The following is a 16,238-nucleotide window of genomic DNA, read 5'->3' on the forward strand; positions in this document are numbered from 1 at the left end:
AGTTGGAAGTTAAATGAAGAACATCATCATACACAAAACTCCAGGAACACAGGAAACGACAGCAAAATACACAAAATGTCAAGAAAAGTACAAAAAGTAACAGAAACACAAAGAGATTAAAAAAATAAAAAATATTCATAAAACACAACATGACACACTAAGCAACCACTTAAATACACAGAATTGTTAGGGTTCAGTGTTGGTGTGGACCCAAATGCAGGGAAAGAAGGAGGCAGGATCGTAGCATATCGTTCCTGGAACCACTCCATGTTTTTATTCCAAAATCAAAACTTAAATCCAAAACAGGGGAGTAGGAACAGGGAGCAAGACCAGACACGAGGAAGGAGACAACGAACCTGACATCACACAATGATCCCGCAGTCATACTGTGTCCAAGCACTCAGCTACATAGTGGAGGAGGCCTGATTGGGAATGGGCCACACCTGGGTGAAAACACGAGGGAGTTAATCAATCACCACCCAAGCACACAGACATCACTGAGGGGAGGAGCCACAAACAGGAATCCCTGAAACACAGACAAGAGTTAACACAAACCAAATAAACAAAGACAGAACAAAAAGAGGACCCAAGGGTTAAAATAAACAGAACCGAACAAAAATGACTATAAAAACAATAACATATGCAAAAGGATGTAAAAAACACAGAATTTCAGTTCACTATTTTCCCCTGTGTACATCACATGACTGCAGTATTTTTCTAAAATCCCAAAATTGTCACAAAATCAAGGAAAAAAATCTGTCATTTATTCCTTGGATATTGCTGTATTTACTGTTTATATCAGTTATACGTGTAAGTGCAAACTACTGCACAATATTACAGATGTTTTTTTTTTTCTTTCTGTGGCCCACTTGAGATCAAACTGCTCCATTTTTGGCCCCTGAGTAGAAATAAGTTAGCCCTGCTCTATTAGCCACCTCATTCTTAGCAGGGCTATGGATGTCCATGTTTTTCAAGTGGATGACTGGCTCCTCAAAGTGTTTAAAGTTTAGCAGTTTTGGTGTTAATAAATGGTGGAACCCAGCACTCCAAATGAAAAAAAAAAATTTCAATTTTGGAGTGCCATTTTTTTGACTTTTTTCTGTTTGTATTATCATTCTTTGTCTATCGTACACCACAGGCAGTTGACCAGTTTGACCAGTTTCCTGATCACTCTGTTCACAGGAGAACATCCATATCAGGCAACTGGAAGGCTAATACAGGTTCAGCCATGTTGGAACAGGTTGCAATGACTGACAGGTGAGATGAGCTTGAATTGTTGGGCTTTATTTGAGTGCTTTTTTAAGACACACAGAGAGTGAGACTGTGTTGCTTTCAATCTGTTCCAGATATCGGATGTGGGTGGACTCGTGCGCTGAGATGTTTGGTGGCCTCGACATCTGTGCTGTGAAGGCCGTGCACGGAAAAGACGGCAACGACTATATCATCGAGGTCAGTGTGTTTTTCAGTGCAACACCCGTCTTGAAGGATGGTTTAATAGAAACATGACCTTGACAGAGTGTTGTGTGTAGTTCAACAGCGATTGGAGTCACACTAAGTATAGCGACGTTGAAGGGTCTGTTTCTTTCCCTGCTAATCATCTTCCTCACATTGTGGAGAAAGCTGCCAGGAAATGCTACAGCCAGCATTGATAGAACGCACTGTGAGAGCCTTGAAAGAATGATTAGTCTGCAGACCAAACACAGGCAGCCCAATGAAAACACCAGCATTCATCTGTACTTGGTAAATGGAGACTGGTCACAGCCTGACATGGAACTGTTTAGCTTGATGTCTAGTGGTTTCATATCCAGTATAATGATTAATGGAACTATTAATCAAAGTCAAATTAAATGTTAAATGACCCTTCAGCTCCACTCAACATTCTCTGTAGTTCTTCCACTATCTGAACAATGGCATGGCTGACAGATCTGTTTCTGGTTGGTTCTTTAGTGTATTACGTTCAATAATCAGGAACATGGAAATAAGTCAAAAGAAGTGGATTTAGTGATCATGTAGTTCCTGATAATGCAGCAGAGAGATGCACATGCCATCGAAGGTCAACACTACATGTGATGTAATAATTTTGCGACAGCGATGCACGGTTTATTATGGCAGTGAAATACATTTATTTTATAGCTTAGTTGTGGCTATCACCAGCCTTCCCTAAGGAAGGGTAAGAAAAACTTTATTAGAGGGAAAAACATAAAAAAAGAGTGCAGTGTTATACATAGGTGAGGGGGAAAGGAACAGGGGAGAGGGAGTTAGGGTGGGACATTAGAAGAGGTGACAGACATTAAGCTATTTTGGTTATACTGAAAGTATAATGTGATGCTATACTATTGAGCATATTGTGTTGTGGGGTGTAATCTATTAAACTAGTCTGGTAACAAATGGGTGCAGTTTCTTTCTTAGGCCGAAGATAAGTCAGCGACTCGGAAGATTCTACTTAATGATCACTAACAAGCTCTTCATTAACCATTTATTTTAAAGTTCTTGTCATGTAGTGTAAAGTTCGAGGTCTCCAGTAGCTAATGTTCCCTTATATGAAGCTCATTGGCATGAAAGGATGTCCATTTGCTTCTGGAATATTTGGGGATCGATGCTTTGAGAATTCATTCATTTATTTTTAGGGATGGGAATCAAAAAACGGTTCTTTCTGAGATCGCAAATACGTAACGATAAACTCCTCCAGGTCCTATATATTGTGTTTATACTAGCACCAAGTGAAGCTCCTTCCACCATGTAGTTGTTTGCTCTCCACTGGAGAATCCACCTCCTCCACCCGCAGTTGTGCTGTCCTCCATGCTGTGTTTGTAGCGTCTCTGTTGCTACGCTACTCACTTCCGGGTTCTGTACTCTCGCGCTAATGTTGCTTCTTGCATGGACTTTTCTTCCAAAAACAACAAACTTCCACAAGAACACACCTCATCGTCAGTTTATGTCCTCATAACAAATAATCAGACACAGGAGACGGACTGGTACTGATCATTGTCTTTAGTTTGCTCTTTCACATGTTCACACACACGGCTGATGACGTCACGTGTAACAACCAGGGGACGGCGTCTCTGAAGGTCCATTTATAGAAATGTAAACAAAGGCTAAACTAAAGCTTTACCGTTTAAATACATAACAAGTGCAGCTGTACTTTTGGTTAATATGTTCTTTTTTTACAGAAGAATTATTTGTTTTTACGTCTGAATTAGTTTTGGATCAAGTTGTTCAAGTTGAAAAGGAGCACTGTAAATATTCTCAAATGTTTGTAGCCAAAATGTGTCATAATTTGTAATAATAATCCTAAAAAATAATTCATCAATTTTATATAGCGCTTTTGTATATATTATTATCCAGTGAAAACAATCTATAACTGGTGGATTAAAAGAAAGCTGATACCCCTGCAGGAAATTAAAGAGACAAAGATAATATAATAAAAAGTTAAAGCAAATAAATCCAATTGCATTATTTAATTCCCTCACCCAATGAGAATCAATAAGAGAATCGGTAAGAAATCGAATCGATAAGAAGTATCAGTAATGGAATTGAAATCTCTAAATTCTTGTCAGATCCCATCCCTATTTATTTTATTTGTAGTCATTTATTTATTACACTTAGTGATTGTTTGAAATAAAATAATCCCTCATAGTCTGACTTCTCCAGCCCATGTCAGTGCTCATAGTTCATCACAGCCATCAAGAAAATAACCATTTATGAGGACCTCTAGTGGTCATAAGTCAATATTGTTCCTTTTTATGTCAGCAATATCCACCTTATTCTAGGTACCACTACTTCCTGAAAAAAAGTGCAACTTCCTGTGTGATAAAAAGGATTAAATACAGATAAACAAAACGTCTTTAACCCGCTGTTTTTTAATTAAATTCAAAGACACATTTATTTACCCTTTGCTTTTAAGACTTTTGAAATGTTACCTTACACACATCGTGTTATAGGTACAGTCAAACTATAAAAGATCTTTTAAATTACTCAAGACCAGTTTTTTGCAAACATGTTGATATGGTTGTTTACAGACACACAGGACGATTTCTGTTCTAACCGCTCATTGTTAAAAAACAAACATAAAACTAACAACAAAACAGAAATGCTTTGTTACCAAACAATAGAAACATTTCCATTTGCCAAAGTGTTTCCATTCTCCTTTAAATCTAACAAATGTTCTGTAAGTATTTAACAGAACATGACGCAGGAAAGAAAACAATGGTTTATTATTCATATTATTATCAACATTTCAAATGAAAAACAAATTCAAGTGTGAATTATAGAAACAACTTAGCCTGTGAGAGGGTAGAGCACATGCGCTGGTATTTTTTTAATCTCTGGATAACAACTATGGGATCAACCTCCCTCCGCCTGTCGCTGTTCCTCACTGCCCCATAATTTTCACTGAGCACGTTTTCCATGTTCTGCTGTGTGAACTTTCCCATGCAGCAGGGCACAATGTCCAGACAGAAGGCAGCGCTGCTCAGTAAAAACGTGCACAACAACACTGGAGTTCTTCAACGTTGTAAAAGCCAGGGGTAGCTCTCCAGTCTCCAGCTGGATAGCTGTGTGCTCTCATAAATCAGCAGGGAGGATCCCGGCCCTGCTTGCTACCACAGCCTTTGAAGTAGAGCCTTGTAGTTGTTTGACTCTACTCAGTGTGCTGTGGTAATGACTCACATGGCCAACACGCCGTGCCACACCCGTCCCACTGCCAAGTCTTTGCCAAGAAGGTAGGCACGGCCTTTAGAGTATTTTCAGAGCAGTATGAACATCAGGGTTGGGGTCAATTTATTTTTCAGTTACAATTACATTTTCAATGAACCATGTTCAATTATAATTCAATTACGATTAGAGTTACCAGCATTTTTTTCAATTCCAATTAAATTCCAATTATTTTTTTATTCTCAGGAAGTCAATTACAATTACGTTCTCAGTTACTAAAGTTCAATTACAATTAATCACAATTACTGAGCCTGAAATCAGCTGTAAAATACACTAAAAACAAATATCAATCATCTCATTTTTCTGTGGGCATCTGAGCCTTTTTTATGTCGATTTAAAAAAAATCAAAAATTAAATGATAAAATGTGGGAAAGCTTGATATGAAACATATTTTAGTAATTGTTGACTACAAATGTGTAGAACTGTACATTGAACTGTAACATGGTTTCCCAGTTTTGTGTTAAATTGCAATTTTTATAGAATTTTCATCGTATGTACAATTACAAATTCAATTATCGACTCTCAATTAAAATTTAATTACAAGTACAACAGCGACAAATTTTTAAAATTACATTTACAATTATAATTCAGATTAATTATCAATTACTCAATTACAATTATAATTCACCCCAACCCTGATGAACATCAACGGTTAGTGAGATCTTTAGCAGCTTCATCATGAAAAATGTAAAGTGATCGTGTGACTTGAAACACAAAATTTTAAAAAAATGGCAGTTGTAATTTGCTACACATAAAAAGGCAAGGCAAATGTTTTTGTATAGCGCATTTCATACACAAGACAATTCAATGTGCTTTACATGATTAAAAACAACAGAAAACATGCATTCAACAGTTTGAAAATCAATAAAAACATTCAAAAGGCAAAACAATATAGAGCATAACCAGTGACGTGCCGTGAGCACTAGGGTTGGATAGGCAGGGCGTGGCAAATCGAATCTATGAAAAGCACAAAATGCTGACACTTTCAAACTTATTTGTACTGTAGGCTGTCAGAAATTGAAAAAAAAAAATCATTTATATTGATATTATTTATATTATAATTAAAACAAATAATCAAAATATCAATTCATCCTTGGGTAAGCACTGCCAACCTTGCCTCTGTAGCTGGTATTCAGGTCAATGACGCCAAAGGACTTTCCCCGCATCATATTTCATGAAATGGACATCATCGGACAAAGTTTGCATGAATATTATGATGGAAATAGAAATAGAAATACTAAGATTTTTTATATAGGACTACACCACATTTAGGAAATAATGGGGAAGAAAATACATTTAGATTTAAAGTCATTTTAAAGTTGTTTTTGAATCGGCAGTCGTGGCCAGACAGTTGCATTACATGATATTTTATCTTTTTAACACTTTAAATACCAGAACAAAGAAAAGATTCAATGTGAGTTAATTCATGCATAGGAGAAGTGTTACAAATATGGTATCTTTTTATACATACTGGGGCAGATTCACTAAAGGTTTAGGGGTATTAAAACATGTGCAAAGATCACTCCACGCGCTAATAAGGGGTACAAACTCCAGGAAATCAGGACTGCGCATGTTCAGGGTGTCACAATGCACCCACAATCCATTTAGCGCGTATCCGTCTGATTAATATGTAAAGTAGGAGGATCTCACAAGTGGAGCAAAGCAATGGGAGGGAGAAATGCAAGTAAGATATGGCAGTGGATGCGATGCACTTCATTAAATCTGGAACTGTTTGCGGTGACTGTTTCTGCACCGAAAATAGTACGACCCACAGGCAGGTGCAAACACACACAGAGATCATGGCTGCACTCAATTTTGACGCAAAACACAGCACAGGTGGAAAAAATATTCCAGTTAACCTTTCTAGTATAATAAAATAATTTAAATAAAACAATAATCAATATTAACGCTACTGAATAAGGACATGCAGAGTACAGTGTGTGTGAGGGAGAGAAACAGCTGATCATTAGGCTGCCTGTGTGGAGTCTGGTGATGCAGAGAGGATGTGTGCGGAGATCCATGGATGTCGCTCTGGACTCCCCGCTCCAATGAGCTCCTGTGTCAGTGTTCCTCTCCATGTTTTGACCGTCAAACTCTCGTGTCGCGTTGATGGCAAGAAGCTTCAGGCCAGAATCAGATGACCAGCTGCGTAATTTACACAGTGATGGCACAAGGTTCACATCTCAGGAGCTCAGACCTGATGATGATGCTCAGTAGATCATCTTCAAATGGTGCTGATCGACTGATTGACATACTGTGTTGCTGTATTAACTCAGATCAATGGCATTAACAGATCAATAGGACGGTTTCTGTCCAAATCTGCCTGTTTTCCCAAGACTTATCAGAGCAAAGTTACACGACCTGACGGAGCAGCCACATTAAATTAAGGGGGAAAAATAACATTAGGTTTTAAAGTTTATTAAACAGGATTGTTATTTGTTTATTTAGTTTTCTACATTATGGAATGTTTGTGCAGCAGACAGAGAAGTCCACCTGCCTCCAATGTAACTTCTTCAAATGTCACTTTGTGTTTGTGTGCACTCACCTCTCCACGTTGAACAAGCAACATGTTCATTTAAATAGGGCGGTCTCAACCACGTCTATACGTGCAAAGATTTGCGCTGCAATGTTAGTGAATTCCCCACAGCAGGTGAGGAAACAGTGCCAATTAAAGGATTTAGGGAAACATCAGGTTTACCACCCTTTATTTCAGTTCTTAGCGACTCCGCCCATTAAACTCTTAGTTAATTGAAAGAATTTGCAGTTGAAGAGAAAATCAGAATCAGAATCAGAATCAACTTTATTGGCCAGGAGTGAATGAATACACACGAGGAATTTCTTTTGGTGACCTGTGCTCTCTCAGGTTGTTTAACATTAAATAATAACAATCAACTAGAATAAAGAAAAATAAATAAAATAAAGAAAAATAAATGAAAAAAGAAGTATAAACATAAATATAAGAGTAGTTAGACTAATATGTGCAAACTAAATAAAAATAACAAGATAATAATAATAGTAATAATAATAATAATAATAATAATAATAATAATAATGAAATAAAATAAAAATACAATAATAGTAATAATAAGATAATAGTGCAGTAGTGCATTGATGAGTAGTGCAAATAGGTGAACATTTAAATGAAAAAATTATGTCCATGAACATTTCGCAGTGACAGGTTGTTCCAGGGTTGATATGTTTAGTTCCAGGTTATTTCACAGTAACAGAAACAGGTCTGACACTCTTTGACTGTTTAGCGTTGATCAGAGTGACAGCCTGAGGGAAGAAACTGTTTTTATGGTGGGTAGTTTTGGCGTACAGTGATCTGTAGCGTCTGCCTGAGGGGAGGAGTTTAAACAGATTGTGTGCAGGGTGTGAGGGATCTGCAGTGATGCTACCTGCCCGTTTCCTGACCCTGGACAGGTATAGGTCTTGGATGGAGGGCAGATCAACACCAATGATCTTTTCTGCAGTCCTGACTATCCGTTGTAGTCTGTGTCTGTCTAGTTTGGTTGTAGATCCAAACCAGACAGTGATGGAGGTGCACAGAACAGACTGAATGATGGAGGTGTAGAACATTATCAGCAGCTCCCGGGGCAGGTTGAACTTCCTCAGCTGTCGCAGGAAGTACATCCTCTGCTGTGCCTTTTTCCTGGTTGTGTCTATGTGGGAGGTCCACTTCAGGTCCTGTGAGATTGTGGATCCCAGGAACCTGAAGGAGTCCACGGTAGTCACTTGGTAGTCAAAATGTAGGCGTCTCGACATTGACCCATGAACAAACATACACTACATTGCCAAAAGTACCATATTCACACATCAAAAACACAAATTCATATTGTTATCCCGCGCAGGGAACAGCTGTTCAGTGGTCATATTTCTCCATCACAGTTTAGCGCCTGTTCAGCCCAAAATTATGCCTAAAAAAACAATGTTAAATTAATGAAGTGGTTAGATGAGGTTGTTAATGAGGAAGTACATCATCTTCACCCGAGGCTGAGTGCAAATATGTAAGTTTTCCTTGATGAGAGCACAACTGTATCTGGTAACAAATTAGATAATTATAAATCAGTCTTCAACAACATTACATCATATGAATGAAAAGTAATGAACTAAAAAACAGACTCGGTGAGCCTCTTCCCGGGCATGTTGAAATCCAATAATAGTCACTGACCAAAAACCAAACACTTGCCTGGAATTGTTTGTTCCCGTATTTAGCATTTTGTATTTATTCATAAAAGGGACTTTGTACTGAAACCCAACCACGTGACTGGCCTTGACCAACATCCCACACTGCACACTGGTGTTTTCAGCCAACGACCACACCGTTTCTTCCACTGCATGGAAGCCAGAAGCCACACTTCTCCACTACTGTGTGTTTAGGTCCTTAGGGATGACGGCAGTGGGACTCTGAGCCCCGTGTGGCTCTGCAGTCCACGTGAGGATCCACGTGAGCTGAAGTGGTGGGAAAGACCGTTTTTTGGCTATGTTTCTTCTTTTAACAGTGTGTTATGTGTGGATTTCGCTTCATCCATGTCATGCCCTAGCAACATAATATTTTCAGATGAAGGCACATTCTTTAAGCTGCTGGAAGCTGGAGTCCTTCTCTCACATCGTGCTGTAGACTAGTCCTAAATCCAACACAAGGTTAAAGTGCTTCCATTCAAAGACCTCCAGTTTAACAAATCCCAGACTTGTCTAAGTGATCTACTCAAAATGACATCATCATTTTTGGCTTAAAACCAGTAAAGCCATTATCATGTGTTGCTGTAGCTGAGTGATCCCTCCTAATAATATGTGCACTACCACCATCTAGTGGATGCATTTGCTTTAGTACATGGGTCACCAACATTTAAGGTGCTCTAATTTACTTTCCAGGCTTCAAACTTAACAAAGATAAATACAGATGACAGATGTAGTCAAAACCTTAGTAGAGTTACATACTGCTGATACATCAGTTTTGTATTAAATTCACCATTTCAAAATATTTTTTTTTGCTGAAACATTATGACAAATCTTTTTAAATAACCCAGATTTGATGTATGGGTTTTGACAAGATATATAAAAAAAAAGAAGAAAAAAAAGAAAAACTAAGTGGATTTTTTGTTAAATATTACACTACTGATAAACTCTGGCATCAGCTAAGGGAGTCAGTGACATCCATTCACTGTCAGTGTACCCATCGTGCGCTCAGTTTTTCCCATGCAATGTGAGGATGGTCTTGAAGCCCAACCCAGCCTTTGTAACAAAGGCGCGGTGTGCGCTTACATGGGCATGACAGGGAGCTTCAGGAGGAGCGATCAGCTGTTCGTCTCCTTGGCTCCGCCCCATAAAGGAAGCCTGTCACAAAGCAACGCCTGTCCCACTGAGTGGTGGAGGCCATCGCTTTGGCTTATGTGAGTCAGGGTCTTCAGCTGCCTGTGGGTTTGCTTTCACACTCAACTCTGAGTTTAGCCACATCCTTGGGCCTTGTTTAGGGGAGTGTCTGTTCAGGACATTTGTGCTGCAGCGAGCTTGTTCTTGCCCCTCACTTTTGTCCAGTTTTACAAGCTGGATGTCTCCGCTCTGTGTGTGGCGCGGGCGTTTTCCTGTCCTGATCGGATCAGTGCTTGCCCTGCGGGCTGGTGTACGCTCGATAAGCTTGTCTGCAATACGGGAGCTACCGCATCCCATAGTGAGACATCGAAACGAGTATTATGAAAGAGAACTTTAGGTTATTCCCATAACCCCGGTTCTCTGAGTAATATGAGTGAAATGTCTCACCAGACAACCCTTCTTGCTGGGCGAGTAAAAAGAGGTGCTTATTTTGAATGACCGAGTAGCCTCCACCCACGCTACTTATAGTAGGTGGGTCTATCTGCGGTGGATGGACACAGTTCACCAGCCAATCAGGATTGGCGTAATGAGATTGAGCTTCTGAGGGATGACGCAGGGGTGTGTACCCCACAGTGAGATATCTCACTCATATTGCTCAGAGAACCGTGGTTATGTAAATAACCTAAAGTTTTATTTCACTTGTTTATAAAATTACATTATTTAAAATGTCTTATCACTCATTCATTCACTCCATCATTATGCTCTACAGTGGTTATTCACATTATCTCTGTGTGTGTGTGTGTTATGTTGTGGGGACAATAACATTAATACACAATCTGGTCCTGGGGACACAAAAATTTATAGGAACATAAATTGTGTCCCTGCTAAGTTTAAGCCGTAAAACATGTAGTAGAGGTGCAGACGAGTGTGTGTGTGTGTGTGTGTGCTCTACAGGTGATGGACAGCTCCATGCCTCTGATTGGTGAGCATGTGGAGGAGGATAAACAGCTGATCACAGAGCTGATCATCAATAAGATGGCTCAGGTGCTGCTGGGAGTTTCCACACCTCAGTCTTCCTTTGTTAAGGTACGCTTCAATTCAGCCTCTGTGACCAAATATACTGATTATTAGTAGATTTATCTAACAAACACTACCCCGTTAATAAAAACATGTGTAATCTCAACTGAATATTTATATACTAAAGTGATTACATACTTGCCTTTTTTTTCCATGAACATGACCAGTTTGAGGTATTCATGTTTTTTGGATGCCAGGTAATTATTTAAAGGTGAACCATTAACTGTAACAGAGCTTTTCTAATGTTTTAACACAGAGCCCAGTAACATTTGCAGTGCTTTGATGTCATAGTAATGTAAAGTTATGTGGTCAAATCTAACCTGGTTCTCTTATTAATGGGGATGGGATAGGTTTTCAAGATATGCTTTATATTTATATAATATGTTGTCTAATGTCATATACCTACATGGGAGCAGAGGGGTGTTCCATAAAGTGGATTATGTTCAAACTCTGAGTATGTTCAGGCTCAAATGAGGGAAACTCTGAGTGTCCCATTTCTAAACGCGAGGTATGTTCTTCTCTTAGTATGTTACCATGGCAACATTGTCCGTGAACTAAACCTGGTCGCTGGCAGGTTTTATCAAAGAAACTCTGGGTTTCTACCTGGCTCCGCCCACCTGAACACCGTTTCTGAACACTTTAATGAACCTTAACACTTTTCTCTGAAACACATTAGTAACATCACACACCACAGACGTGTTCACATCATTACTAATGTGTTGCTTTACGTTTTATTTTGGGTTTTTTTTGTGCAAACGGTAGTTTTCTTTCTAACATTGTGGATACAGATCATTAAGTGAAAGTCACTGAGAGGTTGATCTGCATTAAAACATCTGACGTCTGTAGTGAAGTTCCCTGAATACAAACCTGTGGATAATATAAAGGAGGAGATGATAATTTAAATGAATCCACTTTTAAGGCTCGATTGTTGTTTTATATTGTTATACAGTTAAATCTGTAGATCGTGCATCTGAAGATATGATGGTGCAGAGAATTGTGACGCTGCTCTTGAAAGTGATGGGTCGTGGGTTTGCGTCCCGCTTCAGTGTTTTTTAATGACATTTTTTAGGACGTCGAGATGACTCTGGTGACAATATTACATTAAAAATCAATATAAATGATGCGATATCAAGCGGCATTTACTGTCTTTATATCCAGTGTAACGGGAGGGCTCTCTATGCAGACATCCTATGCTGCTGACACGTCTCCTCAGACACATTTTATTCATATTATTCACCGCTCGTCACGTCACTGAAGCAATAAAGTGATGAAACGACCAAAAAGTGTGACTAATTACGGGTGATTTAAGCCACTATAGTCACTGAAGACTGAACGCACATTTAGAACAGGCTCATATTCCTCAAACACCGGCTTATTTCACCCATTACGGTGAATAAATCACTATTTTCCGGGTGGTTGTCATGGCAGCTCAACTCATCTTCGATCCATTGATGATGGCTTTTTATCGCGCACGTGCACAAAAGTAACCCAAGGTTTACATACTCAGGGTTGATTGACCCACTTCATACCAGCTGTAATGGAATCCGATACCCAGAGTTTCCCATCGTGGGGTATGTTGACCCAGAGTTTATGGATAGATTCAGAGTTTGTTAACCCTTCTTTATGGAATATCCCTCTGCTCAGTAGACAACTGACTGAATTTAGTTTGTGTCCATCTCCAAAACAGAGAACAAGACATCACAGGAATGTAGATCAGACATGGGCAACTGGTCAATGCGCTAACAAAGTAAAAACTAAAATCGACTAAAAACACACATTCTGACAGAAAAGAACAACATAAACACCCAAAACGACAACAAAATGAACAAAAATGACTCCAAAAACTCCCAAAAAGAAGGGAAAAGAATCTTATTGGGGGGAAGTTATTATGATAATATGTGATTGTGATAATGATAATCCTATTTTCTTTGTTTTCTTTCTCTGAACTGCTTCATACAGACTACACAGCCCCGACGAGGTAAGAATTGATTCTGATAATTAAACATTAAGCAGTAAAATTCCACTAAAGTAATTCAGTTCTTCATTTCAAGGCACTGTAGATGTTTATTGGCTTTCAAATGTATTAAAGACAGACTTCAATTACATGTGTTGTCTGACATTATCTATTCCAGTTGCTAAGATACAGCGCTATACACAGGCCTGGAATGTATCAATGTGGTGGTTTTTGGCTTTCTGTTTGGGTTTATGTTGGGGTTTTATTTTTTTTTTTTTTTCTTTTTTATTTTTATTACTTTTTCTTTCTTTCTTTCTGCTCTTTTTTTTTTTTGTTAATCTCTAACTTTGTATTTCTTCTGCTTCTTCTTCTTCTTCTTGTTCTTCTTCTTCTTCTTCTTCTTCTGCTGCTTCTTCTTCTTCTTCTTCTTCTTCTTCTTATTATTATTATTTATTTTCCCTTTTTCTCTTGTTTTTTTCTTTTTCTTTTTTCTGTCTTTTTATCGTTTTCTCTCTTCTTGCTTTGTCTTTTCTATTAACTTTTTTTAGGTTTAGGTTTAGGTTTAAAAAATGCTTTTTTACCAGCCTGTAACATATGTATGTTATATACATATATCTATGACTGAAATATATGTAAACGTTGCAGGAGGACACCGCTCTGCCTCTGCCTCTCCTTCCCAGTCGGCCCACGGCTCCCCTCAGAGAGCACGCTCAGCCACCACCTCTCCCAGCCAGGCCTTCCAGCCCGGTCCCATCCCTGCCGTCTCTGGGCCTGGAGCGCAGAAACAGTCACCACAGCTCAAGTAAGACACACTGCTCTCAGTGCAGATATACTACATCAGCAATTATCTGACAGGGTGGAGCCTTCATCAATAATTAATTATTTCAGTAAATCCCAGTTTAAATTCTCCTCAGCTCAAGCTTAAGTGAATCTCACTGGTCTTAATGTTGCAAAGAATGAATGAAATCACACATTCTATACCTCTCCATAATCCTAAGAAACTCAACTAAAACTGTAGCCGACCCACATTAAAAACAAAGGACCACAGCAAACACACCAGGCCATTATGTTCAAAGAGGGGAAAGTCGAGAACTCCACAAACTCGGCCTTTTTCCAGTCCTATGCTTCACAAAATAAACACAGAACTCTATAACAAGAACCTACAGGCCGAGCTGAATCTACAAAAATAGCATTACGCATGGCACAGCAGAAACCTGAATAAAAATGGATATGTTTTTTTTATTTCAAGCCAAATTACAACACCTAGTGGTCAAACTAATAAACTAGACTAATAATTATTGGAATCAATTTCAATTTAAACTTGCTGCAGTTGGTGTCCATACATTAGTTCAATTATTTCTCTTTTTGTAGCCTTCTATATTGAGAATTGGCTTTATATTTGATATACATCTCTAGGTTTTTTTTGGCGAACTACAGATTTATGTTTTTAAAACATGATTTATTGTCACTCTGTATCATATATTTCCAAAATTTCACATCATCTTTAACCGCTAAGAGTCCTACTTCAATCTGAACAAAAATTTCCCATGTAGGTCATGTAGAAGCTTAGAAAATGTTATTTTCTTATGGGTATGTGAATAAGAGTTTAACTGATCTATTGTCCTCTCCTGTGCAGTAAATCCCAGTCACTGACCAACACCTTCACAGAGACGTTAAAAGGAAACCAGACGGACGACGAGGCCAAAGCTGAGACCATCCGCTCCCTGCGACAGTCCTTCGCCAGCCTCTTCTCCGACTGATACTAAAGCTTCCTGACAGTAATCAGGTTAAAGCAGTGATCACAGATTCCTCTTCTATTAACCTCACTTTCCTTCTTCATGTTTGCCACTGATCAATAATTACATCTATTCCTACAGAGGCTCAGAGATGTGCTGCCCTGTGGTTTTAAAACATGACATCAGTCGGTTTATGAGCAAAACAAAAAACATTTTTATTTTGATGAAAGTTTCTGTTAAGTGAGCTCTAGACTGTATATAGCCATATACTCATTATAATACAACCCTATTTGTGCCAGTCTGTTTGGTTGCATCTACAGCAATATTTCTATTCAGTATGGCTCCACTAAGTTAATAACAAACGTCCTCACCAGCGACCCGTCCTCTGAGTGCTGTAGAAAGTCTTTGGCTTGTTTCTTTAGGCCCATCACTCCCAAAGTGCTTTCAAATGAAATGTCCCACTAAAGCATCCAACATTGGGTGAGGATGACAGTCACACAGCTGGTAAAACCTTTGTGACACGCTCACAGCCACTGTCTTCCACCACAGCTCAGATCTTCCCCTGCAGTTCTTTTTCATAGACTTTGTGCTTTGTGATTAGTAAGTGCTTGTTGTGGGGGAATCGTACTATAAATGCAAAACAAAGCGGATGTTTGAACATTGTGAGACTTAAACGGAGAAGAAAATGTTTGTTTTGTATGGTGAGGTCTTATTTTATCTCATTTTAACAGTAATCAGTGTGCAACAAATAGCAGAGCGCATTGTTCCTTATGATGTATTTGAACTGCATGTAAATATTGTATTGACTAACAACAACAAAAAACACACATTGGTTCATATTTTAGTGGTAACGCTTTATGTTGGGGTCCTTCATCAGTATTACAAGAACAGGGAGTTGTTCAAAATTGAAATTATGATAAAGTATTGATGGCTGCTGTAGTATGGGAAGTGATATTTGTGATATAAGCCATAGTTAAGTTCTACTAGTGCTCAAAGTTGAAGTACATGTACTCAATTTTGGTTAACTAGTGCCCAAGTACACTTTACACTGAAGTAAAAAAAGTGTCACTAGTAGTAGAAAAGCAAATTCAGGCTTGCCATTGACGTGAAAATATTTTAACCAATCAGGGAGCTGGATTTGTTTGCAATCCCTCCTACTTCATTTGCATTAGGTCTACTAGTACTACAAGTGAACCTTTTGGCTTTACTAGTACTACTATTAGGCAAAAAAAAAGTTACTAGGTACTGTGTAGTGTAGTAGTACTAGTAAACTAAAATTTTGTTCCAGTTCAGTGGTTCCCAAACTTTTCACAGTCCTGTACCTCTTCAGACATTTAACCTTAAACATGTACCCCTTACTCCTGCACACTTAAAAATATAATAATGTAATGTCATATACAACGTAGCCCAACAGCACAAATCTGGCCTTTTAGACTGCAGGAGAA

The 16,238-nt window shown here is 38.6% G+C and overlaps 1 protein-coding gene across 1 annotated transcript in view; it reads left to right on the forward strand.

Moving 5' to 3' along the window:
* syn3 (synapsin III) overlaps positions 1-15,962 on the forward strand; it is a 136,117-nt gene extending 120,155 nt beyond the window's left edge. The window contains exons 9-14 of the mRNA XM_028449245.1: positions 1,183-1,257; positions 1,347-1,449; positions 10,981-11,112; positions 13,063-13,081; positions 13,703-13,859; positions 14,694-15,962. Coding sequence (XP_028305046.1) covers positions 1,183-1,257; positions 1,347-1,449; positions 10,981-11,112; positions 13,063-13,081; positions 13,703-13,859; positions 14,694-14,817 — 610 coding nt within the window. The 3' untranslated portion in view covers positions 14,818-15,962. The remainder of the gene's footprint in view (positions 1-1,182; positions 1,258-1,346; positions 1,450-10,980; positions 11,113-13,062; positions 13,082-13,702; positions 13,860-14,693) is intronic.
* Positions 15,963-16,238: the final 276 nt, after the last annotated feature.

The sequence above is a fragment of the Gouania willdenowi genome, chromosome 6 (genome assembly GCF_900634775.1).
Source record: "Gouania willdenowi chromosome 6, fGouWil2.1, whole genome shotgun sequence".
NCBI lineage: Eukaryota > Metazoa > Chordata > Actinopteri > Blenniiformes > Gobiesocidae > Gouania > Gouania willdenowi.